This window comes from Seriola aureovittata, chromosome 19, assembly GCF_021018895.1.
Source record: "Seriola aureovittata isolate HTS-2021-v1 ecotype China chromosome 19, ASM2101889v1, whole genome shotgun sequence".
In the NCBI taxonomy this organism is placed as follows: domain Eukaryota; kingdom Metazoa; phylum Chordata; class Actinopteri; order Carangiformes; family Carangidae; genus Seriola; species Seriola aureovittata.
Genome location: NC_079382.1, coordinates 7,868,421 through 7,894,278, shown reverse-complemented (window position 1 = coordinate 7,894,278; position 25,858 = coordinate 7,868,421). Strand labels below are relative to the sequence as shown.

The 25,858-nt window shown below is 41.8% G+C and overlaps 2 protein-coding genes across 5 annotated transcripts in view; both read right to left on the bottom strand.

The window, feature by feature from the left end:
* Nucleotides 1–1,799: 1,799 nt before the first annotated feature.
* yy1b (YY1 transcription factor b) lies at nt 1,800–7,841 on the bottom strand. 2 transcript variants are annotated; one of them, XM_056405260.1, is made up of 5 exons: nt 7,109–7,841; nt 5,571–5,733; nt 4,580–4,640; nt 3,941–4,099; nt 1,800–2,897 (listed from the first exon to the last, which is right to left on the bottom strand). In XM_056405260.1, exons 1-5 carry the CDS (start codon nt 7,647–7,649, stop codon nt 2,715–2,717), a joined length of 1,107 nt encoding a protein of 368 aa, XP_056261235.1. In that variant the 5' UTR covers nt 7,650–7,841; the 3' UTR covers nt 1,800–2,714. The 2 variants fall into 2 exon arrangements, with proteins under 2 accessions (XP_056261235.1, XP_056261236.1); XM_056405261.1 differs by having other exon boundaries at nt 5,571–5,721; nt 7,109–7,836.
* A 1,669-nt stretch (nt 7,842–9,510) lies between these two features.
* The window catches only part of evlb (Enah/Vasp-like b), a 43,955-nt gene continuing 27,607 nt past the window's right edge, over nt 9,511–25,858 (bottom strand). For 2 of the 3 annotated variants that reach the window (XM_056405259.1, XM_056405257.1), the window contains exons 2-13: nt 24,512–24,680; nt 22,623–22,800; nt 16,649–16,715; nt 13,594–13,661; nt 13,165–13,412; nt 12,894–12,991; nt 12,649–12,688; nt 12,360–12,411; nt 11,793–11,850; nt 11,642–11,702; nt 11,394–11,451; nt 9,511–10,544 (exon numbers count right to left, since the gene is read on the bottom strand). In XM_056405259.1, coding sequence (XP_056261234.1) covers nt 10,507–10,544; nt 11,394–11,451; nt 11,642–11,702; nt 11,793–11,850; nt 12,360–12,411; nt 12,649–12,688; nt 12,894–12,991; nt 13,165–13,412; nt 13,594–13,661; nt 16,649–16,715; nt 22,623–22,800; nt 24,512–24,680 — 1,135 coding nt within the window. In that variant the 3' untranslated portion in view covers nt 9,511–10,506. The remainder of the gene's footprint in view (nt 10,545–11,393; nt 11,452–11,641; nt 11,703–11,792; nt 11,851–12,359; nt 12,412–12,648; nt 12,689–12,893; nt 12,992–13,164; nt 13,413–13,593; nt 13,662–16,648; nt 16,716–22,622; nt 22,801–24,511; nt 24,681–25,858) is intronic. The other variant, XM_056405258.1, reaches the window with a different exon arrangement.

The window sequence follows — 25,858 nt, the reverse complement described above, 5'->3', positions numbered from 1 at the left end:
GTAGTGCATTTACTCTCCCCTGCCTTTGTCAATCAAAACAACCAACCCTGTGAATAAATGCTCCCTTAGAAAAAAAGAGAGACCCCCAAGTGGAATCATGCCTGAATCAGTCTTTACATACTCTGACTCTCTCTCTCTCTCTCTCTCTCTCTCACACACACACACACACACACACACACACACACACACACACACACACACACACACACAGAAGGAGAGGGTGGGCTCACACATCACTCCAGTCAAAGTTGGTCTCAGGTAGAGGAAAAGTGCATCTGGTACTGAATTTCAAGCAGCGGGACTGAGCTGTTTGGGGTCTAAAAAAGCCAAAAAGACATCGAGAATGCACTTGAGCTAAATCAATTTATTTTCTCAGCAGAAACACAAAGTAACACAGCTCCCTTTTGTTTTTCTTTTCCTCTTTGGATCGTTCTGCGAGGTAGACAGTGAGGACAGGAGTTTCCACAAAGAAAGACTCAAGAGAAAACTCTTCCAACAGCACATCACACCACACACACACACACACACACACACACACACACAAACACATACACTCACACACAGGCATGATGATATTCTGAGCTGCCTGAGGATCAGCACCATGGACAGCGCTGTCTCCAGTTTGGGGTAACTACAGCTTGTTGGCAGTAGGGGGCAGTAGGAGCTGGTTGGAGTCTGCAGCAGGATGACCAGAATCAGACCAAAGAGCAGGATCTTAGCAGGATGCTGAGGTCGACAGTTGAGCTAATCCTGCTTGGCTGAGCAGAAAAGGGAATAGATTTATGTGTAAACTCCAAAATTGCAAGTGGAAACCCGAGAAGGACGGAGAGAAATCCCTCCGAGCTGAGGCAGCTTTTACAAAGTCTGTCACTCTCGGTTAAATATGGACTAAGACACTCGATTCGTCTTTTTGGAAGGTTACATTTGGGTTTTGAATTTCTGTACAAAAACATGAACACATACTTGGGAAGAGTCAGAGGATGAATTTTGTGTGTTTAACCCCACTTAGTACAAATCACACATACTTGAATTTTTTTATCTGTAGACTAGCTACTAACATTAGCTGTCTCAGAAATATAGAGTAAGAGTGTAATGTACAACACAAAAAGAGGAAATAGTCTGTATGTATGTAGTCGTTTCCACTAATGATGACATATTTTTGAATTGTCTGCCGGGAGGTAAACTAGGTAGGAAAGGGGCTTTTGAGGAATCTCTCGCCCATCATCTCATTATCTGTCTGTGTGTATGGTGGATTCAATGGCGTAGTTTGAATTTCGAAGAGCTGAGTGGTGAGAGTTGAGTGACAAAGAGCGCTGCATTCAAAGTCAAATGAAATGGACGTGGCTGCATTTTGCATTAAAAAGTTGCTGTTTGGCAGGATACAGATTTCTTTTTTGTTTTTGTCCCAAGCAAAAAAACAAATATGTTAAACATGACTGGTATGAAATGTAAAACATGAGAGCATGCTTTTGAAAGCTGTTGTCAGTAATAATAACAGCTGTTCAGGTAACGATTATTTTCATTATCTGTTAATCTGCCCATTATTTTCTCAATTGATTTTCATCTTGTCAAAATGTCCAAAATAGCATAAAACTGAAAAGTATGGTTAACCCAATGTTATGTCTTTAAATTCCTTATTTTATCAGTTCAAGACACAAAGTTGTTCACTTTTTTCTTGCATTATACAGGATGATGCTAGAACAAGAGCATTTTTGGGCAACACTTACTGCTGCATCTTGTATCCAACACGGACAGTATCACTGGCCAGTCAAAAAGATCCTCTTAGTAAAAACTTGTAGTGTATTTCGACAGGGTTGGAATAACCCATTTTATTGTGGGCAGTTGAGATACATGGGTGTAAATATCAACAAAGGAAGTTAATGGTTGACGTCTGTACATTACATTCTAACAAAGAAAGTGATGGTCTCGCAGTCAATTCAATGTACGCTCCAGATACTTTAACCGAGACAGGCTGTGAGTAAGTTTATATTACTCATTCATCTGTGTAAAGACAGTTCATAGAAAATATAAAGCAACTCATGACTAAAAGTTTAATTGGTTAACACTTTAAATCACACCTCTATCTATGTCTACGTAATTTAATACAGCCATACAATACAAGTATACAAGGTTATTTTGTGGTTAGAGAAAAATACAACCAAAGAGGGTATGGAAATGCAAACATACAGCTGTTTTTAAACTTCTCATACATGTGAAACAGGTCAAACAAGGCTGAGGCCTTTAGTAGGTACGATCTCATAATGCAAGAGGAAAAAAAAAATCATAATTTTACTAAACATAGCCTGAGTCAAGTGTACAATATGCACACTTGAGGAAAATAAAAGCTATGCGAGAAAATAAAAATACTAATAGATTGCTGCTTCTCTGCTCACTCTGGTAAAAATAAGTCTCTGATGTGTCCATGGGTTCCATCTTCTGGCAGCCGAGTGCCACTGGAGAAACAAAGGGACTGTGTTGGCCGGGGCTTTGGGGAATAGTCACTGTGTTCCTCATCCAATATGACAGCAGAAGAAAGGGGACGCAGGAAAACTAGCTGAATTTCAGTGTTTTTAAAGTCTTTTAATCTGTCAGATTCTTTTTCATATAAATCAGTAAGTCTCAAGCTTTTCATTCCGTCTTCAAAAGAGGTTTCACGTGTGCCGCTAGGATGCTCTTTTTTTCGTCTGTGTGGCTTGACGCAGGTGGACGGGATCTCATTGGTTATTTTTGGCTTTGGCGTGTGTGAGAATGTGAGACTTTAAGTTGGTTGACTGGGCGAACTTCTTATTGCAGCCGTCGAAAGGGCAGACGTAGGGTCGGTCTCCAGTGTGGATCCGCACGTGTGTGCGCAGGTTGAAGTCCAGAGAAAACCTTTTCCCACAGCCTTCAAAGGTACACTGAAAGAAATGAGAGGAACAGGGGAGTTAGTTTTCACTGTGTGCAACTTCTGACTTTGTTAAACCTCTCCCCTAATCAACTACTAGCAATGTGGAGTTATGGGTTACATTAAAAACAGGTGTGCAGTTTTTCCCTACTTTGTGGAAGCCAGTCCTAGATGCCATCAAAGCGTAGGCTAACATTAGCAGATCTGTCTTGCTCTGTATCTATTCTAGAAAGTTTACACTCCAGCAACCCGAGCCAGCGCTACCCAAAATAACATTATGTCTGCCAAACACATCAGTTAGTCCTCATCCAAAAGCCTTTTTTCTTCTGATGTTAAAAGTGAAAACATGATGTTTGAAAATATAAACAACAGACCTAAGCAACCAAACAGGGTTATGTTTGAACAAGATAACAGTCTCATCTTACCATTTTCCTTATCATAACTATAATACTAGGACTGACTAGTTCTAGACTGCAATACAAGAACAGTAGAGTGTCCCTTTTGCCATCAGCTGGTGAAGATACTGACTCTTTGCCTGGGACATGCAGCTGGTCTATCTTTGGCCTATTATTTAAAAAATGACTAGGAGTTTTGATGATAAATCTGCTGCTGTTATCACTATAAACCGCACGTGCCAGAGCAGAGAGCTCGCCTGCCATGGCAACAGTAATTAAGGTGATGAATGAAGTGATTTACCTGTCAAAAATACCAGCCAAAATATTTCATCTTGATTGACATATGTCAGCAATTACAGAGAGTAAATTCAAATAATGAGAGCATTTCAGGGACACAGTCTCAAACTTTGAGTTCATACAAAGTCTTGAAATGTTACAGCCAGTGGTTTATCATCCAAGGACAAAGTTTTACTGCAGATTTACTGCATTTGGTACTTGGTGGGTGTTCATGTCGAACCTTACAAGTGAGCAATTACTTATTATCCCATTCCCCTTAACTTGAATTTGACTTCAAAGTGTGATGAGCTTATGTGCTTAAAATGTAAAAATAGTACAAGTGTATCTGTGCGTAGGGAAGTGTGATGTTAGTCCAGATGCCGACCTGGAAGGGTTTCTCCCCTGTGTGAACAAGTTGGTGACGTTTGAGTTTGGAGCTCTCAACAAAGGCCTTGCCGCATTCGGCGCAGACGTGAACACGGGGTCCGTGGGTGTGGAGATGCTTCCTCATGGCTGAGTTATCCCTGAACATCTTTGTGCAGCCCTGGGGACCAAAGCAAGTGCAGCACAAAGTTGACAAACAGCAAAGATGACCAAATAATGTAATGTTTGCAGCAGGGTTGTAAACTCTGAAGTGATGCACTGAAGGGTTTTCTTTTTCTATGTATACACATCTAAATGTCAAGTGTCCTCATTATTTTGTATCACTTTAACCTTTATCAGGTTTAAACCCTGAAGAGAATTGGAGCTGCTTTATCCTTCCCCTGAAGTGGTAATGTACTGTTAACAGCTTCATACACTAACAGCAGATGGCTCATAGAGAAAGTAAAACCCCTTACATTAGCTAAACATGAAGAGTTCAGATAAAGCCTGATTGTTCTTGTGAGTACATGGAAATCAATACTCAAGTGCTCTCTTTACTTCTTAATAACCTTTTTTTTCTTCCAATTACACAGACGATTAACCCTATCAGGAGCAATTAACTAGGGACCAGGTTCCTTTGAGGACAGCGTGTCAGACTTACTTTATGAGGGCAAGCTATCGTCCGGGGAGCATCGTCCTCTTTGACTTTCCTGGGCTTCATTCTGTTAAGAAAAAAAGAACACAGTCAGTGGTTTTAACAAACAAAAATAGACAAATTGCTCAAGGCCATCCCTTTAACACAGAGGCCCATGTCAACTGCTAGTCCAGTTTTAATGTTGATTTTCTCAGTTAATCAATAACTGGCATCAGTAAGAGACTGTCTGTTATAGTACAAATATCCCTGCTTGACATTTCACCCCAGACGACACGTTTACAGTAAACGAAAAACACAGTGAAACGATTCCTCCCTGCACTTACAAGGCAACTAAATACTAACACATGTTGTGGACTAATCTGCAACAATTTTAATCATCATTCATCAACATTTTAAACACTAAACGATTAAACGACAAAGTAATACATGAATAATCAATAATGAATATAACTGGAAGTTGCTAAACAGGCATGTGTGGGCAGAAGCACCGCATACACGTTTTGTGATTTACGGCTACTCATAATTTTATAACACATTACAATGGAATAGGAGCCTTTAGACACCTCTGTTTGGACATATCAATGGTATACCTTCCCCAATAAATACCCCACACACAGCTTGCTCACACCTTGTGCATAAGGTTTAATTAACCAGTTATTTTATTCATTCTTATCTGTGATCTCCTTATTCCAAATATTTATGTATTGTTTTAGCAAGTGGCCTTTTAATTTCAAATATTTAAACAGAAAAAACAAAGACACTTAATTCCAATAAATGCAATAATGTTTTTTTTGTTTTTGTCTGACAGATTCTAATAACACGATATCTGATTGCTGTGTCAGAGCCATTTTTGTAACACTATATTTCACCACCTGGTTTATTAACATCATCTATTTAGCAAATTCATCACTGTTGTCCACGAGCAGTCATTTTTCTAAGGAAACAAGCGTGTTTACTTTCTTGGAACAGTGATGCAGAGACCCCAACACACACTCACCTGGCAAATTCAGCCAGCTGTTTGGGGTCTGATAGGTCGATCCCCGGGATGCCACCAGGGGGCAACTTCTTCCCTGTCATGTACTCGGAGTAATCTGGAGGGGAGTTCTCCCCGACGATCTGCTCTTCCACCACTGACTCATGGTCAATGTCTTTATTGTCATCTAGAAACACATTACAGAGACTGAACCGATAACAAAGTGGTATTTCCCTAGCTACAAGCCTGAGGGAGCTGAAAACATCCGCAGCTGCCTCTCCTCTGGATATATTTGGAGTCACATTATTGTTGCATAATTACATTGGAATAACATGAATAAAAAGATGACCTATTTTCACACATCAAGTGTTAGATATTTACTTGTAGTTCGCTCCCTATTCCTGACGATGTTGCAGTTTTTACTTTGTAATTTAGACTGTAATGTGTAAAAAATTTAGAAAACAAATGATTATTACCAATTTTGGTGCCAATAATACCTGATTAAAATGTTACCTGTATGCTGTTTTTAATTTAATGTAATGCATTATGTAAATCGCTTTGAATTACTTTGCACGAACACAAACACAAATGCTACACAAAAAACTTCATGCCTTGACTGAGATAACAGAACATGGCAAACGTGCAATGTATCAAATAATATGAAAAAACCTTAAATAGGTCTACAACATATACAATAACTAATCATTTTTAACTTGCTGATAATTTTGCACTAATGATCGACTCATGTATTAAGATGACCCCCTACTCTCTGCCAACCAGCAGAGAGCACTAAAAATAGTTACAGATCGTAGCTGTGTTCTCTCAAAATCAAAATGAACTGGTTTATTACCAGTAAAGAATAGGTTAACCAGCTTTTTCCAATTTGGCGGTGAAATAAAGAGCAACCTCAGGAAACATAAGCTATAGGTTTCCTAATTAAGCCCTCTAATAGTAATGATGGATTACCCTCTGGCCAATATTACTGTGTACACAGTACCTTCACACTGTACAGAGATAGCTAGCGTAATGCGGACGCAAAGCTGTCTGGTTAACTACCACCAACAGCAGCCAGAGCTAACTGCTAAATCATTTACTGGCTAAACAGAACCCGACTCAAATTTTCACGCATATTAAACTTTCACATACTTTGCACAATTCTCCGGCGCTACATAAACTGCTGTTGTGCGGTAAGTGCGCCACTGTTTTGCGGCCTGCAGATATCCCAAACCCAGCTGTCTGTCTCTCCCCCAAGCACCGCCGCCATCTCTGCCTGGCCGCGACTATCGCCATTTTTTCGGGGCCGCCGCCATACTTACTATTCTCGGGGAATATGGCGGCGCCCAGCAACACCTAAAACATGGCCTCCCTTCAAAACAAAAACATCTCGATGTGATGCAGTAGGGTTTTGCATCGAAAACTTGCATTATTTGTCGCTTTTCACGGCGGTGCGACGGACCACTCCAGGAACTAGTCTGGTGCAGTAGGACAACGCCCTGGCAACGAGGCCTCATGCAACGGCTAACAACGGAGCTGACAGACTCTGCTGGGCTAACGTTACTTACCCGATGCCCACATTGTAACAGAAAACTCCCCCTCCAGTGTCTTTATTTGCACCTGCTTCTGTTCCCATTTTCTTCCACCAGCCTCCGCGCCGCTTAGGTAGCTCTTTTTGCCCGCTTTCTTCCCACCAGTGCCGCCTCCCCGTTTCACCCGACCCACTGAGCTTTTCCCAGCCACAGTCACCAAAGTCTGCTCAATATACTCGTCCTCCACCCCCGGAGCCGGTACCGGGATGAGGATCTGGTCCTCGAACCCGCCGCCGCCGTCCGTGTGCAGGTCCGAGTCATCCCCGCCGACCACCTCCTCCCGGGTCTGGACCAGGATCACCTCCTGGTGGTGGTGGATCGAGCTGGGGTCGTCCGTGACCAGCGGCTGGAGCGCGATCATGGGCTGCCCGTCGTCGTCGTCGTCATCCCCGCCGACCACTGTGGTCTCGATAGTCTCCACCGGTATCGTTTCCACCTCTATCTCGTGGAGCTCCACGATCTCGGCCGGCATCTCCGAGCCGTCTGTCTCAATGTACAGCGTATCTCCGGATGCCATGTTGAATTCCGCCAGCTTGCCTCTCTCATTCACGCCGTGTTGTGCTCCTATTGGGACCTCACAAACAGACTCACACACCCCCTGCTCTGCTCCTGCCTCTGTCTGTTCTCCCTCTTCTTCGATAACAACTCTTCACTCCGGCCCACGCCAGTTCTCGTCGCCACTATGGGCTCTCATACAGAAACATCGCGAGACTTTGGTAAACCCCATCATAATATTTCTAGTGGCATTTGGGGTTGGGGTAAAACTCTGCACACATGAGGTTTAGTTATTTTTGTCGTAAAAGCACTCATCAGTCATTTAACGGGTAAATAACATAATAAAAGTCAATTAAGTGAACAAGAGTTTTCTATTAGGAATTAAGGCGCTAACTGTTTGACTATTGATATATAGGACTTATAGATTATGTTTTCAATTAATCGAACAACAATTTTGTCCATAAAATGTCCAAAATAGCCAATATCAATCACAAATGACCAGAGCCCAAAATTATGTAATAGATAGGGGTTAAACTGACCTTATTGATTGGTCTTGATTGATTGATTTTATTGGTCCTGATTGGACTTTTTGATTGTCCAGCATCTACAACCTGAAGCCTACTGTAGAACATTTTTCACCAAAGACACAAAATTTATTTTCAGCTTTTATTATTAGTTATAAGTCATGTGACTTCAACATGTGACATATTAAAGCAAAAACAAACATGAAATAGTCACCAGAAGAGCTACAATTCTCCCTTGTCATAAAGTCCGTGGAGCTCTACTGGACGGATGTGACACATTTTTCAAAAAGATATTCCCTCAGTTGGTATTTTGATGATGGTGGTGGAGAGTGCTGTCTAACACATCAGACCAAAATCTCCCTCAAGTGGTCAGTTGGGTTGAGATCTGGTGACTGTGAAAGCCATAGCAGACAGTATGGTTTACATCATTCTCGCACTCATCAATCTTCTCAGTGACCCCTCATGCCCTTTACCTATTGTATCCCTCCACTCATTTATTGAAGTTTTTCTCATATTTTGTTTCCTGTGTAGAAGTGTATTACTCAGTGTTGTCCTTGTAAATAGTTACTCAATGCTGAATCTCGCGTGGTAGAAAATGTTGCTGCACTGCTGCTGCACATCTCGACCAGTAATGTTACAGTAGGTGTTCTGCCATTGCCAGCAAACAAACACCTGCTGTGACATCACTGATTAGGGTGTGGCCATGAGCGCTGTACGAAAAACAGTGCTGCAGCAGTTTTCTGCCCTGTCTCCAAGTCAGTGTGGATTCTGCTTTTAATGCCAAACCACTTTGAACTATAGGCCTATAAATATTTGTAAACAGCAACAGCAACCCTGCAAGTGACATTCTCTGTTTTTCTATCAAACCTAAAAGTCATTTCTGGGTTTTGTGTGGGTTTGTTTTCACTAACAGTGAAGCCTGCAGCGTTTTAGGAACAGGCCCCACATCTATGGCTGAATCTGTTTAGCATTATAACCAGTTCATAAGGAATTTACAGATAACAATGACAAAGACTTTGGGCTAATTAATACTCAATAAATACATCAACAGATTTTTGGGGTTTATCTTTTGCATCTATTTAGCAAATATTCTTGCAGGGTAGTTTAGTATGACAGCATCCTACACTGTGTGCCACACTCTGATAACACAATAAGGCTGCACAGAAACAGCTCTGATGTTTCACACTTGTGCTGCACTAGCTGCAATTTATGGCACCTACTCAATAAAAACAGGGTTTTGTGTTAAAAAAAATGTAACTGAAAAGAGAGAGAAATTGCAGTCAGACAAAAGCACCAGACAGGCATCAAAATAGCACCAAACAAACACAAAAGGAAGGAAATGGCCTCATTTATCCAAGACATTGTTCACAGTTTTATTTGAATTCATTTTAAATGTAGTGCGTTTCTTTTTCTTTTGTCAAACTAGGAAGCACTTTGTCATAAAAGAAGAGAATAAAATGAACAATACTTCACCATATCCTTGCAGCCAATAAACATTTTATTAACAACATGATCACAAATACTCTGGTGTATTATTTAATTTTTTTTTCTTTTTTTGTTTATACGATTGCAATATCCAAAGAAGTTTATTCCACCCTTGGTTTCAGGTCTGAGCCTGTTTTTTTCTGCCATGGTTCCACACATAGCTGTGTTGGCGAAAAGGATAAAAAACCTTTTTTTAAAAAATGTTCCAAGTCAAATAATGAGAAAAAAAAATTGGATGTGCTCGCAAGTGTATCTAAAATGAAACCAAATGAAAAGAACCAATATAAAATACAAAAGGCGGACATAAAATAATGTGCAATAATAATTACCAACATTATCCTTACTATCATATTCTCATTATCATTTCCTCATTATTACCATTGTACTCACTACACTACTACTATTCATATTAACATTACATTGACAATCATAAAAATGATAGTAGTAATAATGAAAATGATAGTAATAATAAAAAAATGTTTAAAACAAACCTGTGAAAAAAGCAAAACAAATAAAATCATATGAGTTTTATCCATTTTCCTTTAGGCCGAGGACAGAGGGGCGAACTGGGCAAACAAACAGACAGGAAATGTTAAGAAATCAGAGTAATCAGTGCGAGAAGTGTGCCCCATTCACATCTTTGTCCCCACACAAACAAACCAAATGTTACACAGACATGTCTGAGGTGTTAGATCAACGTTGCTGCATTGCTTCAACACCACAGCTGAACAGGATGAGTTGATGTCACAGTTTGGGCCTCCGTTCCTGACCTCTCTTCTTCCTCCTTCTCCTCCTCTTCAGGGCCACAGCAGCTGCTGCAGGGGCAATGGTTCAAAAAGGTGGTTCATGTCGAGGAGTGGCTCTGAAAGATTATGTCGTGCTAACTCGACTGAGTTCATGTCTAATGGCTGTAACAAGAGAAAACATAGGAACAGGATAGATGTGTTATAAATAGATGGGAATAGAAGTATTATAAATAATAAACACATAACCCCTCCCCCTCCATAGCACATTGGTTGTCAATGTAATAAACATTTCTATAATGTGCTGTTTAACATATTTTTAACTAGTCAACATTGCAATATTTATTCAATTAACAGGCTTATTTTCTAATTTATTATAATATGTATGTGTTGCAGTGACTTTAATATAATCTGTATTCAATGATTGTATTATTTTGTATTCTATCACCATTTGTTACTATAATATTGTTGTACAGTTATATTACTATATTATAATATGTTCATGTAATGACCTAAGAAATGAAGATGACATTATTCAGGAGGTTTTAGCTACATGCAAGTTAATCTTATCATATTTGGAGAATCTATTTGGCTACATTATCTATTAACCTTTTCAAAATGTTATACAAATGACTCTGGTTGGAAATGTGACAAACATTCATGTGAGTTGTTTGGCAAATTTTTACCTAATCAGGTGATAATAATATTCACTAACAGTGTAACAAGTCAAGGTATTCATATTGTTCATGTCTGTGAGTGTTGATTCATCATCTATCTAAAGATGCTTTTGCTGCTCCTCTATGTATTGTAGGCTTTGATGAAAAGACAGAATTCAGTTTTCTGGGATTCTAGTGCAACCTAGTGGTCACAACTCCACATAACTACCTAATGCTCACCGTCCCACTGGATGGTTTTCCAATTAAACATTCATTAGTGTAAATTAGGACAGAGACTGCGTTCCTAAATGTTGATTGATTACCCTGCTTTAGTGTTTCAGGAAAAAATCAAACATACCATCAATGATTTCATCCTTCACTTTGTGCAATTCACGGAACACCTCTTCCAAGATTTCCTGGTGAAGCACAAACAAATAAATAACATATGTGTTCATAATGCATCACACATTTCTTTATTTACTGTGGAAAAATACAATCTGTTTCTTCCTATCCAAATTAGCTTTTGGGAAATGATTTTTGACAGCAAAGTGGTCACATAAAAACAAGAGGAAGATTAAAAGCCCATTTTGGCGAGTTAGTTTTTACCTGTTTCATTCTATCGAGGTCTAACGAGTCTGTGTCACCGCCGCTCCCCACAGGTCGTACCCTGCATAATAAAAACATTCTCCATTAGATTCACTGCTGTTATCCTCCTTCACAGACATATCCAACAAGCTGTGGTACCTCCAGCTCTCACCTTGAAACCATTGACCTGTCTGCAGAGTTAGCTCGGTCCCACGGCTTCTTTGCACCATCTAGACCACAAAGGAGCACCACAGATCAGATGGGATTTACTGACAACCTCAGATAGACAGGAGGACAAACTGACAACATTTAGCCAGGCTGGAAAGGGATACATGCATACATATTTACATCAGGGCCGGGTTACATTTGTGACTCTGCTGTTGGTAGAGAAATTGGTGTCTAGATTTAATCAACAATGTGGAAGCCCGGCTGAGCAATCCACCTCTCAATGATACTTCCATTACACTGTATCACCGAGAATCGTCATCCCTGTTCTGTAACAATGCAACTCCCATAATACACACAGTACATTTAGTACATACAGTCCAAATAAGCCTGCTGCTGCTGTTAAATGTGAAAAACGATGTGCTCTTCCGCTGCGACTAACATGTGTGTCTGCGTGTGAATTTCGAATATGTTTGACTTTACTGAGACGGCAGAAGATGCACGCACCACCTACAGAATATTACACAAAACTTTGCATCGCTATAATATATTTACTGTCCTCAGTCTTCCCCACCTGTGGCATTCTGTCCTCCCCGGGTGCTGGGTGACGGAGAATTTGGGTCGTCCTAAAGAGAGAGACGGGAATCATTCAATAAGCATCTGTACCCCAACCACCATCAAAGGTAGTAGTATTATTATTATCATCCAAATCATGGACACTGTCATTTGAGGCATGTTATGTAGCATTTATTAATCCCACCTGCTCAAAACAACAGAGTTTAAAAAAAAATCTGATTCTCTGACAAAGACAGCGAGGACTAGCCTCATGAATTACAAACCATCACTGTTTTCCATTCACTCACATTTTGGCTGTCGTCTGGCTTCTCTGATGCTGCTTTCCTTCTGGGGGGAAAGAAGAAACCTCAAATAAGAACAAGGCACTTCATCGAAAATCCATGATTGTCAATAGTTTTAATGAATGTAATAATCACAAATTAATCTTGAACCGCACATTGATTTAAGACTTCAATGACCAATTATTGTCAAATGTGGCTGCAGGATATCGGTGTAAAATGGTTTTGTGGTTTTCTCAGTTCTTTGCTCTGACCTTCGTGCCAACAGAGCGTTCATCTCCTCCATCAGTCCCCCGCTGCCTCCGCTTGTTCGGTTGGCTTCGTTTTTGGCGCTTGAAGAGCTGTCCTCAGGCTGGAGAGAGGAGGAGAGAGTCAAGAGTTACTTGTTACTTTCTGATATGTACAAATAGAAAAACTTTTCAAGTACGTCAGTCAGGTTTGGTATAAATAATCCACTTATATCCTGAGTGACTTGGAGCATTTTCATCAAAACATCAAAGCCACAGAGATAAACCGGGGTCTCACTCTTTGAACGCGGCGCAGTTTGGCTCCAGCGATCATAGCGGCGAGTCCTGTTGGTGCGGGGGGCTCATCCGCGTGACTCCCTCCACCCATGGGTAGTGGCGGCGGGAGAGGAGGTTGGGGTGCCCCTGCTGAGGGTGGCGGAGGTCCCGGCGGTGGCGGAGGGGGAGGAGGGCCACCCATGTTCATTGGGGGAGGTACTACTGGTGGGGCCACAGAGAGCACAGCAGGGTGGCCTTGGAAAGGAGAACCTGGAGGGAAAGCGTGACATGTGAAGACATAGAAAAACCCACTCAGTTTTATATGGACCTCTGCTCATGAGGATTTGGGTCCAGATGCACTTAGATGATGACGGAAACAGGTTTTATTTTGAATGAGAAAAACAATTTCACTATATAAATGTCAGTCGAGCTGGGCCCTTCATGTGAATACCTGAGTTGGAGGACCGTCGCTCCCGCTCCATGTGTGCCTGCATCTGCTGCTGCTGCTCCATCATCTGCCTAAAGGGACAGGAAGGAAACACAGCTGGTCACTTAATATCACAAATGCCACGTCTTATCTGTGTCATTTCATTGGCCCGAAGGAACAGTTCAGCCAACGATCTCACAGTGGCAGCCGGAGAGAAGTCCTCACGAGGAATCTAAAACATCAGCAGGCCCAGAGCATGGTGATTTCAAAAGATTTCAAATCCAGCAATCAACCGAGCCATTGTGCACGTTATGTTAAAAAGTGGAAACATTTTATGGTCAGTTGTCCCCAAACGTCCTTGTTGCAAAACCCTCTGTAGTTTGGTGCTGGTCAGGTGTCTTGATTTATGAGTTATTCTACTGAAAACATCTGCCTTTTGGAAATGATGCTCATGAGAGCAGTGAGACAGAAACTATACAGTAAAGTTGTGGGCTGTAAAACCGAAAAGACGCGGAGCTGGAAGATGCTAAATTCCTTCACATACTGTAACCGAGGGGAACTGCAGAGTTGGTTGTAGAAGCTTATTGTACCTTATTACTGATTTATTGTTGAGAAATAAAACTGGTGAAACTGATGCTAATGAAGGCCTTACAAGCCAAAGCATAATTGCTGTTTTGTCTCCTCCAGCTGAAAAGAAAAAATGGGTAATTTTCTGAAATGTTGCTTAGGTTTAAGAGCAACTTTAGTTTCCATGGCTTCATTATTTTGAGCAAAATTGCATCTTAACTGTGGCAGGTGGGATGACTTTCTTTGTTTCCGTCACTGTGCTGCAGGTTGACTTGTTGTTTGTAGACTTTACATGACTTGATGTCAGTGTCTACTCATCTTGAATAATGTTTCGACATTGCTGCACAGTTTCCCTTTTACCACCACAGCATGGAGTACACATCTTCCTCCTCGTTTGTCCAAACGCACTCTCTCCTTCATCTCCGTCCATCTCCTCTCTCCACCTCACCTCTCCCATCGACCCGTCCACGTCTTCCCTCACATCTCCGTCTTTGATGTGAGAACCATATGTATGTCACGGCTCAGGAGAGAGAGAGAGAGAGAGAGAGGAGACAGCTCATGGAGAGGAAGTGGAATTTTCCAGCTGTGTGTCGAAGTGCTGAGCCAGCAACCTCCCCGACGTGACAGCAGCGCACACAGCAGGAGCGGAGCTGCTGAGCAATACTGCCTCGCTACCGCTGGAGAGAGCTCAGTCAAATTAATTTGCGTCCGCTAACACACACGCACACACACATACACACGCACAAACCCAAAAACCCACACACATAAGCACACAATCTCCCCTCACAATCACAGCTGTAATCCTTTGTGCCTGAGGTACAGTTTAGCAGACATGGGATCAGATAGAGACGTAACTCCCATCATATTTGTTCTCTTAAGCCCTGGCATTTGGTATTTGGATGAAGCAAAGCTGCGCTGAAATAGGTTTAAAAACAGCAACAAAGACCTAGTTATGCCTGCGTCTGTCTCTGAAGGGGAAAAAGGAATAGTAGCCACAGTGGAAGATACGCAGGCCGCTTAGTAAGCCATGGAAATTGCCTCAAGCGTCATTTTAAATACTACTCATTCATTATTTTCGATTCGTCAATTTGCCGCTGTGATTCAGAAAAAAAAGTCCACGAGTTGTTTTTTTTAAAAGGCCCCCATGGGAGTCAGTCCTGTGGGGGAGACAGAGGGGTGCTCATGGGAGGAGAGGGATGAAAGAGAACAAGAATAAAAGTCACTAAGGGCATTTGTTTACTGATCTCAGTTGTTACAGTTCATATTCTCTCTTCTGTGGCAGGTTGTCAGACACATGGGAGAGCACTCTCTACCTTGAACCCTAACCACACCACCGTTCAGACTGACTTCACTTAAAGTCCAGCCACTGGTTTGGAGATAATTCAGTAAAATGTCCTGAATGAGCCGCCGTACCTGCTCTGAAATGCAAGAGGGCTCAGCAGTAAACCTTTTGGAAGCAGACCGTAAATGTCACTGGTGGGAAGCTCTAAATATAGCAGAAAAGCCTTTATCTTTTTCAAAAGCTCAGTCTTTGGAGTGTCGCTCTGAATGTGCTCCTGTGCTTTTGTTGCATTGCCTTCCCTCCAGGACTCCTCTTCTTATTTAAAAGGCCCTGAATACCTGCTGTTTCAACCAGCTTCTTGTTATGGGTGATGGGATCCTACAGGAACACACAATGTTCTGCCACAGTGAGAACAGTTTTGCTAATTTCACATGATGGAGAGCGAAAACAGAGCGAAAAGGACAATGAATATTGGACTTCAAATGAACGGTAATTCATTCATTCATTCATTTTCTACCGCTTATCCTCTAGTAGGGTCGCGGGGGGGCTGGAGCCTATCCCAGCATCTTTTCGGGCGAGAGGCGGGGTACGCCCTGGACAGGTCGCCAGTCCATCGCAGGGCAAACACATAGACAGACAACCATTCACACTCACAGCCACACCTAAGGTCAATTTAGAGTATCCAATTAGCCTAGTCCCCATTTTGCATGTCTTTGGACTGTGGGAGGAAGCCGGAGAGAACCCACACTTGCACGAGAACATGCAAACTCCACACAGAAAGACCCCACGGCCGAGCCGGGACTCGAGCCCGAAACCTTCTTGCTGTGAGGCGACAGCGCTAACCACTGCACCACCGTGCATCCTCGTTAAAGGATTTAAAGTGTACTCATTCCAATTACAGGGCCTCGAAAGAGTCCTGTATTGTTATTTTTCGTCACTACCTCCCCGAGTCGGGAGTGGGTAATTTGCGCGCCTGCTGCCTTCCTTGGATGTGGTAGCCGTTTCTCAGGCTCCCTCTCCGGAATCGAACCCTGATTCCCCGTTACCCGTGGTCACCATGGTAGGCACGAAAGGTAATGTTGGTCCAAATTAAATTAGCAACCGTTCGCAAACAGCGTTGTGTTTACAGCTGGTATCTGCCGCCGCCAAGCAGGAGGCAGTTAATACAGGTTTAATGTTGCAGAGTACGCAAACCATTTCAGCAGTATGTTCTCAGTTAATAAATTTTACCTCGCTCTCTGAGCTTCTATCTCATCTGAAGTCGGTCCATTCTGGACTTGGCGCTGGACAGCTGGACCTTAAGATGCAAATACAAGAAGAGAGAGAGAGAGAAAAAGACATACAGATAAAGTGAAGCTGGCCTCAATAATCCATTACCAGCTGTGTAATGTTAATTAATATTAGTGCCAGTCAAGACAATTAACCACCAAATGACAGGGAATTAAATAGCGGTTGATCATTATGTCCTCTTTCCTCTGTAATGAGTAATGTGGAATGAAAAGCATATTAATCCCTCACTCTAGGTAAATGAACATAAATTGATTCATCCACTGTTACTGTCGAAGGCAAGCAGAATATAATCCAGTGCTACTGCTCATAAAACAGAGGTGCTTAGCCCTGCTGCCACACTGCTCCTCTGTTTACTGCTGTTACCCACAATGCTCTGCTAGAGATACATGATGCTCCATTTGACTCTCAACGCTGTGTGAAAACAATACGCCCATCTCACACACACACGCACACACACTGTTGTCTGGGTATCCGTCTATATTGACATGTTAAATTCACCTAAATGCCAAATTGAAAACAAGCACACACACACACACACACACACACAAAATCAGCTTCTGTAACATGTGTTCTTGGGGTCAAAGTTCACAGGCAGGAGAGATTTTTTTCACCATATCTTTCAGGCAAACCTGTGACATTTTTTTTGAAAATACTCTAGTAGAGCAAAAATGTAAATCCAGCAATTTTATGTTAAAAGACCTGAAGTCAGTTTATTGATGTACAGAAATGGCAGAGGAGGCTCATGATCAGAGATGTGGCTGTCTCTAGTATCTCCCCCTCTTGCTTATGATGTGACATGAGCTACAAGGCATTCGTGATGTAATCTGTTTAACATCACGATTGAGACCTGCAGATGGAGAGCCAGATAGGGCGTAATTAATTAAAGACGCGATGAGGACAAGAGAACGTCAGCTCAGGGAGTTCAATCAAATCAGAGTGAATCAGCGAGTGTTTTCACATCACTGAACTCACCTGGGACGATATTAATCTCCACTGTTCAGAATTTACGCTCGCATTTTTGTCTTGGCGTTTTTAAAGTTATGGGAACAAAGGCGAAAGCTTGCTGTGAAAAGACTTTTATTCTGTTGCTAAGTGCTAATGGAGAGTTGTTGTCAAAGAGTACAAAATGTCTTTCATTTGGGTCGCCTGCCAAAGACCCTGTAACCCTCCTGTCTAATGAAAGGTGTCCCTTACATTACAGTTTTGCTGCTTTACACAGTCAGGCCCTTTTCAGGGTCAATACTCACTGGCGATACTCTCCACTGCCCACATCTCTAATGGAAGTGACTCTCTGGCGAGCCGATGGTGCTAATGGCTGCCATTGATCAAGTAACAGAAACCCCAAAATAACCCAGAACTACAAAAGACCTGACTCATGCCTACTATCAGATACCTCATCCCACACACACACACACGATCACACCGACACAACAGGCATGCAAACGAATCACAAGTTTGTTTCCACGTCAATATTTGTGTCAAACAGGGCAAATAATGATTATTATTTTATCAGTGAACTGCTATCAGGCCTGATCTTTTCACTAATAAGAATTTAAATGTAGGAATGAAACTGTAGTTTTTATGTCAGTGCATGTATTCATCACATGGTCATGTCCACTATAATAGTTACAGACCTTTTTGTTTCCAAGGGGATTTTTCATATATGTCATGTATCAACAGTCAATTTAAGACCAATTAAGGCTCTGGTACCTTCTAAGCAGACTTTAAATCCCACAGAGCATATAAAGTTTAGTGAATGTTGGTCAATCCTTTTGTCTGTCTTTCATACTGGTCTGTTATCATGGCGTTACTTTGTTCACTTGCAACTTACTCTATATGTTCAAATTTGTTTTAAACAAGTTTTTGGAACTTCGTTAATAAGCCAAAGTCAGATTTTAAAACAGTTTATTTTTATTGGTTGAGACCAATATTGGTTTGATGATTACCATTGGCACAGGGTCTGAGAGGGTAAATCATTTAATCTTTAAAATGCCAAGAAGATGTGAGAGATGAGCATCACAAGGTCTAAAAGCTCAAAATGCCTGTTCTATCCAAAAACAACAAGTAAAGTAACTATATTTACAGATTTGGAGTCAGCAATTTTCCTTTTACCTAAGCCACAGTGTAATTTATCAGAATTAATATTTAGCATTAAGGCATCAGAGACTGTGGAGTCACTGTCAGCCATCAAAGACCAGAGGTGTAGTTTAACTTAAAAATATGTACATGTAAACACCTTCCTGTCAGACTTCTGAAAGTCATAAAGATCACGTGTACTTCCTCTCATGTAGATAGACTGTAGTGTTATATAATGTAGTGTAAAATTATAACACCTGCTGATGGCAGCACTAACTGTCCAATCAGTAGTACAAAGTAGTACACTCGTAGTAATGGACACAGCAACCATTAAAGTACCAAGTGCACACACGCACACACACACACACACACACACACACACACACACACACACATAAATTTAAATAAGGATAGTCACGCAGAGGTTCAGACACACACACACACACACACACACACACACACAGCTTTACTACCTACATGACATGCTGAAGAAGAGGAACCGTCCGTAGCAGACACAGAGACACTGACAGACCCACTCCCTGCTGACCATCTCTCGCCTTCGGCTACCCTTCCTCTTCCTCTTCCTCCTCTTCCTACCCCTCCATCACCTCCCCCTCTACCGCTCCTCACCTGCCCTTCTCCCCTCCTCCACCCAGCCACAGTATCATCTGTCATCTTCTTGTAATCCATACCTTCAGGCGGCAGCAGTGCAGCGAGCATCATGGTTAATGTTTCAAAAGGTCGGGTTTGTCTGTAGGCGGCGCGGCCTCATGCAACTTACACACACACACACAGATATTACAGCAAGCTGATCCACATGTATCCCTGGTTCAGACTGAGCCTATTTCCAAGACAACTCCACCTGCTGGGAGGGACTGTGTGACATGATCAAAAGCTCCTGAACTACTACTAAATGGACCTTGCGTCGACATTTGTGTCAAACACTGTTTCAATCAGCAAAAATTCAATCTATAAATTGTTTCATTCACTCAAAACTGTACGGCCATCACTCGTTACTAAAACACTGAATTTGGTCTTAAAATTGCTTACTCAGCATAACTGTCAGCCACAAAATCTCCCAATACCTAATACGGATTGATATGAAATAGAAAACAGAGAGTGATGCTCTTTGTGAGGCTGCCACCAGGACATGTTCAATATATTGACTCAATTAATGACTTTAAGAAGAAATATCAAACCTGAAAACTCAAACATTAATCAGCTCATTATTTCAACAGCAGAGCAGAATTTACAAGGTCGACACATTCACATCTGCCTTTTCACAAATTGTGTTTGCGGCTATCCCAGTATGAAAACACGGGTATAATCCCAAACACTGATATGTGAATTTAGTGCCCATTACTTGTACCACAATCTCAGTATTGTACTGAGGACAAAGGTCAGGCTGTGACCTCCTTACCACTAGAGGGTGTCGTCACACTTGCTTATCAGAGAGCAGGGACCAACGCATCATCCTGATCTTTGCTTTACAAGGAGTACACCAGATGTACACACGGCTGTGCTGAAACCATGTTCTTTACCATGCGGGGAAGTGAAAATAGGAAGCAACACGCCAACCGTGTCTCTCTTTCACACACACACACACATGGTGCATGTGTTTTCTGCAGTGGGTGTGTGTCACATGTGCAAATACCCCTATGTGTGCAGATTCATGCAGCTGGAGTCACTGGTGTGTTGCAGCGAGCCGGTAACATTGAGGCTATCAGTCTATCTATCTGTCAAGTGTGTGTATCCTGCTCTTGTGTAGTTGTGCACTTGTGTTTGGCTGCTGTCACTCGAGCCTCTTTGTTCCCCCTCCCGTGTTATTAGGCAGATGAAAAGATCTGCTCTCTAGCACGGCACCCGGGGGAGATCTTCTCAATGACTCATTCTAATTAAGAGGCTTGAGGGGGGCTGCAGGGGGAGACACGCTGCTGCTGCTGCTGCTGCTGAAGTAATGACTGGCAAGCTGGGATACTCACTCTGTCTTTCAGTCTCTACTTCTGTCACTCTCTAATTTATATTTAGTCTGTCTCTCTCTTTTTGAAACACACACACACACACACACACACACACACACACACACACACACACACACACACACACAGAGCTAAAGAGGATAAGACTGCAATACCACCATTATTAGTTACACCTGTGCTTTTGTCAAAGGTCTGTGGTAGATTAAAGAATGATAGATGTGCACCTTTATCTTCTTTTTTTTTAATTTCACTTTGACAGTCAGTCTAAAAAGCTTGCTGCTAAAACTGTAGGTGAGCATATGTATTCAGATACCATTTGCTGTGGATGCTGCGTCATGACTTATATCCCAAAGTGCCCAGTAGAGGGGACTAGGTGTCAAGATGAAGCTGATCTATATTCTAAGACTCATGAGCGCGGTTGATAGGAGACGATAGAGAGGTGACAGGAAATGAAGGGATGAAATACAACGTGGAATCTCAACAAAGAAACTCCCTGCAGTCAGATTTTCATTCCAATTATAGGATCATACTCAGATTTGACAAAGATTTATGCTTTCAAAAAAATCTAAACGACTGTTTCACATTGGAAATCAGTGGGTTTGTCACATAATCCTCCTCCTCATCATCATCATCATCATCATCATCATCATCATCACCATCATCAGAACTGGAGGCAAGATGTTTGAATCCTAAACACTTGCAACCACTACAAGAAAGCATTCTGTCTGTCTATGGTTAACTGAGATATGTGAGCCATCAAGTCCAGACAGGGATTCATCAGGCAGCACAAGTTCCTGGTTGGTTGGTTCAGTGGCGATTCTAGAGTCTGTTGGGGCCCCTCCACCCTCCAATCAGCGTTCATCGCAATTATGTAATAGATAATCTGACACCAACCAAAAAATGTACAAAATCGAAATACATTTTTTTTCAATTCCAAATGTTCACATTAGTCGAATTTTCAAAAATAGATATAAAGAACAATAAAAACCTAAATAAATAACTGAATAACTTAAATGTTGTCATATTGTAAATAACCCACACTATAAAACCAGGGAGTTACTGTCTGTTTATTTTAATTCAATTATCTTTAAACTTAAAAAAAATCTTTTATGTATCTGCAGACTTTACTGAAAATAGTTGAGAACACTGTTGTTTAATGCGGAGGGAGCAGCCCCCCCCCCTCTAACAACCTGGAGCCCCGAGCAGTTTCCTGCCTTGCCTGTTCACAAGCTGCACCTCTGCACACACTGTGTCTGCATCTCCACATGGAAACTGTACAACCTCAGTTGCTTTATGGTCGGAGAAAAATATCAGCTTAAGATGAAAAATACATTTATTTCATCCTGACATGAGGGAGGTAGGAAACTGTTGGTTACACTGTGAGACAAGATGTCTGACAGAGCATCAGCCGTCTAAATGATCATACATCCATCCATGGCCTGCTGCACTCAAATATTTCACTACATTATTGATATGCACCATATTAATATTTGGCTACATTTATAAACTGCTGCACCCACACTGTCTTTTACAGTAATTTGTGGCTATCTCAGAGAAATTTCTACTCGTTCTCCTGCCCCAAATATGACCGTCATGTGAATGATGACAAGCACTTTATCTGCTGACATGACACTTCCCAAGCCGTGTTCAGTCTGCTTTTTGAATCGACCGTATGAGTGCTAGGAGCCGATCTGATACTCCAGGAGGATGTGAAGGGTCAGGAAGGTAAAAGGTAATAACGAGTGTGTGAGTGCCTCCTCAAATAAGGAAATTGTCCATAATTGACTTTCCCAAGAAGTTTTCCATATGTGCTCATTTGTGCAGGAAATGTGCGTGAAATTGACTGAGGGAAAACACACCTCCATCCTGAGCGCTGAGGACGTTGAGGGCGAAGAGCATGGCGTTGGAGAAGGTGGTGGCCTCCTCCTTGCTGGCGAAGTTGAGGCCATAGACTTGCCTGGCGTCCCGCCACTGGTGGAAGGTCGGCGTGGCCTGGTTGTACTTGAGGCCCTTCACTATGGAGTAGTTAATGACCACCTATGGGAGAGGAAGAAGGGGAGAGCAGATGAGAGAAAGCGCTGCATTTTATTAAAGAAATTCTATAAACCTTCTTTATCTGCAGGGTGACACACATCTACAGACAGCAGGGTGTGTGTGTGTGTGTGTGTGGGGGGGGGGGGGGTGAATACAAACATGATCACTACTCTCCGATTGTGTTACTGGGAGAGAAAGACCTTTAAATGCCAAAGAATTAATCACTGTGTGTTTGTGTGGATTTAAAGATTTGGGTTTTGTCATCAGTCCCGCTCTAAAGATGAAAAACAAAACATTTTTGTAGCAGCAATCATGGGTAGAACAGCTGGTAAAAAGCTTTGGATTTGTCACCTGGCACAAGTTTTATGTAGCTTACATCAAGAGCTATAATATGCAACAAACACTGTTGTGAAGAATATTCTGCTCGCCATGTTTTTTGCCACAGCTGCTCTTTTTGAAGCAACTGCCTCCTTTTGGAGAATGTACCATATATACATATATATATATATATATATATATATATATATATATACATATATACTGTATATAAAAAAAATAATTGCATAATATACTTTATTATACTTCTTACTTTCTGAGGACTTTGTGTGTCTCATTTTTATTTCAATGTATATATTTTTTACAATTAATAAGTATTTGTATTTTGTTATGTGAATATGTGTTCTGTGTTTGAACTCAAGGTTTTTTAGATAATAATTAGATGATTGTTTTAATGAGTGAGTGTATTTCTGCCTTGTTGAAGAATCCAGCATCAGTTCACTCAGATTCCAGTAGGCACATGCTATTTGCACCTGGGTTGGCTATTGGTTCCAAGAAATAAGCATATGGCGCTTATTAAAAAGCACATTGCTACAATTTGTGCTGTCCTGTACACCATTTGTTAATGCCACAAAAAAACAAGGTGCTTAGGGATCCACTGGGCGTCCCATACAGCTGTAAATACCTGAATAGCTGCCATGTGATTATTTTCACCCTGGTGCAAATAGACAACTCCATTAATTTTATGGTTGCATGTTTGTTGTTGGCAGTTTAATTCTGTTTTTGATTGTTACTGTGTCTGATAAACCCAATTTTACTGTGTGTCCTGTGTCTTATCTCTACACATATAAACACACATGGAGGAGAGCTGAGCGAGACGCTGCTTTAGGAGACTGACAGACGGGAAGAAGATTCCAGTCAAGTCACAGCAGAGAAGGATTAGTGCTACTAAAGACCTTTAATGAAACATTAGGCTCCACACACACACACACACACACACACACACACACACACACACTAACCTAACCCTGACCCTAAAATCAAGTCTTAACCCTTAAAAATGTTGTCTCTCCCCATGGGGACCAAAATTTTTGTCCCCTCGAACCTGGAGGGTGATGACATGATGGCAGGTTGTAAATCTGCGCACCTTTTGGTACGATGTAAAGAAACTAGGACCACACAGAGGCCTTTGACAGCCAGGAAGCAGAAGACATCATTCACACATGCACAAGTATCGGCTTTAAACAGTCACTGTTGTCTCTCGTTTTTTTTCATGCATGTTACTTCAAAAGGAAACACACATTCACAATCTAAAACCCTGTGCTGCAACACTCGTGCAGAACAATGAAATCTCTCTCTCTAGTGACTGAACGGCAGAAATTAGTAACACCCTGTCTTCACTTTTCTCACACCGCAGCCGGTGCGTCGTGGCCGTTACCTGCTGGTCCTGCAGTTTGACGCCCACCACTCTGAACGTGTTGTTGGCAGTGTTGTGGTAGATGTTGATGCGGCTGAATCCCTGCTGTCCGGGCTTGATGGGCACCCACTTCTTACTGGTGTCATCGTAGACCATGACCGAGGCCCGTGCCTGGCAGATACTCTGCTCACTGGGAGTGGAAGAGACAGAGAGAGAAAAGAGAGAGAGGGAGAGAGAGAGAGTTAATTATGGAGAGACTGTGTGTGAAACAAGTGATTTAAGGAAAATCCACCCTTGGGTATTCTTATGCTGTTTGATACCATCAATTTGTAATGTTCAGCGTGTTTCTAAAATCACTGACTTGTCCAGTCTAATAAAGGTATAATCCTCTCTGCTTCCTCGTTTGTCTGAGAAAGAAAGCACACCGGTCAGCTGTTACCTCCAATAGAGTTTCCTGATAAGTGTTTTTAGGGTCAAAATTTCCTCTAAGAATAAAACTGAATGCTGTATATTTGTCTGAGGATGTAAGTGAGATAATTACAGTGAACAGGGCAACAACTCAGTCTTCTAATCCTGTGTTACGCTAATGGTCTAATCCAAATGTAATCAAGAGCTTGTCCAGCATCTGTTTATGTTCTTAATGAGAGGCGATCGCAATGTGTGTGTGTGTGTGTGTGTGTGTGTGTGTGTGTGTGTGTGGCCTCCAGTGTTGGGTCTGCTTGCTTGCCCATATGACTGCATAATCACAGCCCATGCGTCTCCTGCTACACACACACACACACACACAGACACACACACACACACTACATTACATTACGGGGAGTTTCATGACCTTTAGCATGTGTTTTATGTGTTTCACAGACAAAAGGCACATTCAGAATCTCTGCGGGGGGGGGGGGTAGAAAATCAAGGTGCAAGTAGGGATGAGGGATGATGAGGAAAAACACAGGGGAGGAACAGAGAAACAATTTTGACTTGCAAATGAGAATAACAAGAAGAGTCCCATCTGTGTCTTTGCCTCTTTGCCAAGCTAAAATTAGTGGATCAAACCCTGAGGCCAAGTGAAAGAGCTGCGTCAGAGAAGGAGAGAAAAGAGGGAAAAAGGGAAAATTCCTGGTTTTTAAGATGCAGCATAACGTACAGTGAGAGACATTAATGCTGCAAACACATGAATGATATTTGAAGGAAACTGTGACAGTAGTAGTTTGACATTTTGGGGAATATGCTTATCTGCCTTTTTGCTAAGGGATGAGAAGAGTGATACCTACAGTGATGAACCCAGCTGGGAAGCACTTGCATGGATGTATTATGATGCATCATTTTTTTTGTTGTTTTTAACTTCAAAAGTCACAAAGCACTGAACAACAA

What these genes read in the sequence shown, in the direction of transcription:
- yy1b (XM_056405260.1), bottom strand. Translation starts at nt 7,649, where the DNA reads ATGGCATCCGGAGATACGCTGTACATTGAGACAGACGGCTCGGAGATG. An exon ending in TGTTACAATGTGGGCATCGG is followed by an intron (nt 5,734 to 7,108) that starts GTAAGTAACGTT and finishes ATGTGTTTCTAG; the next exon opens with ATGACAATAAAGACATTGAC. An exon ending in CAGCTGGCTGAATTTGCCAG is followed by an intron (nt 4,641 to 5,570) that starts GTGAGTGTGTGT and finishes TTTTCTTAACAG; the next exon opens with AATGAAGCCCAGGAAAGTCA.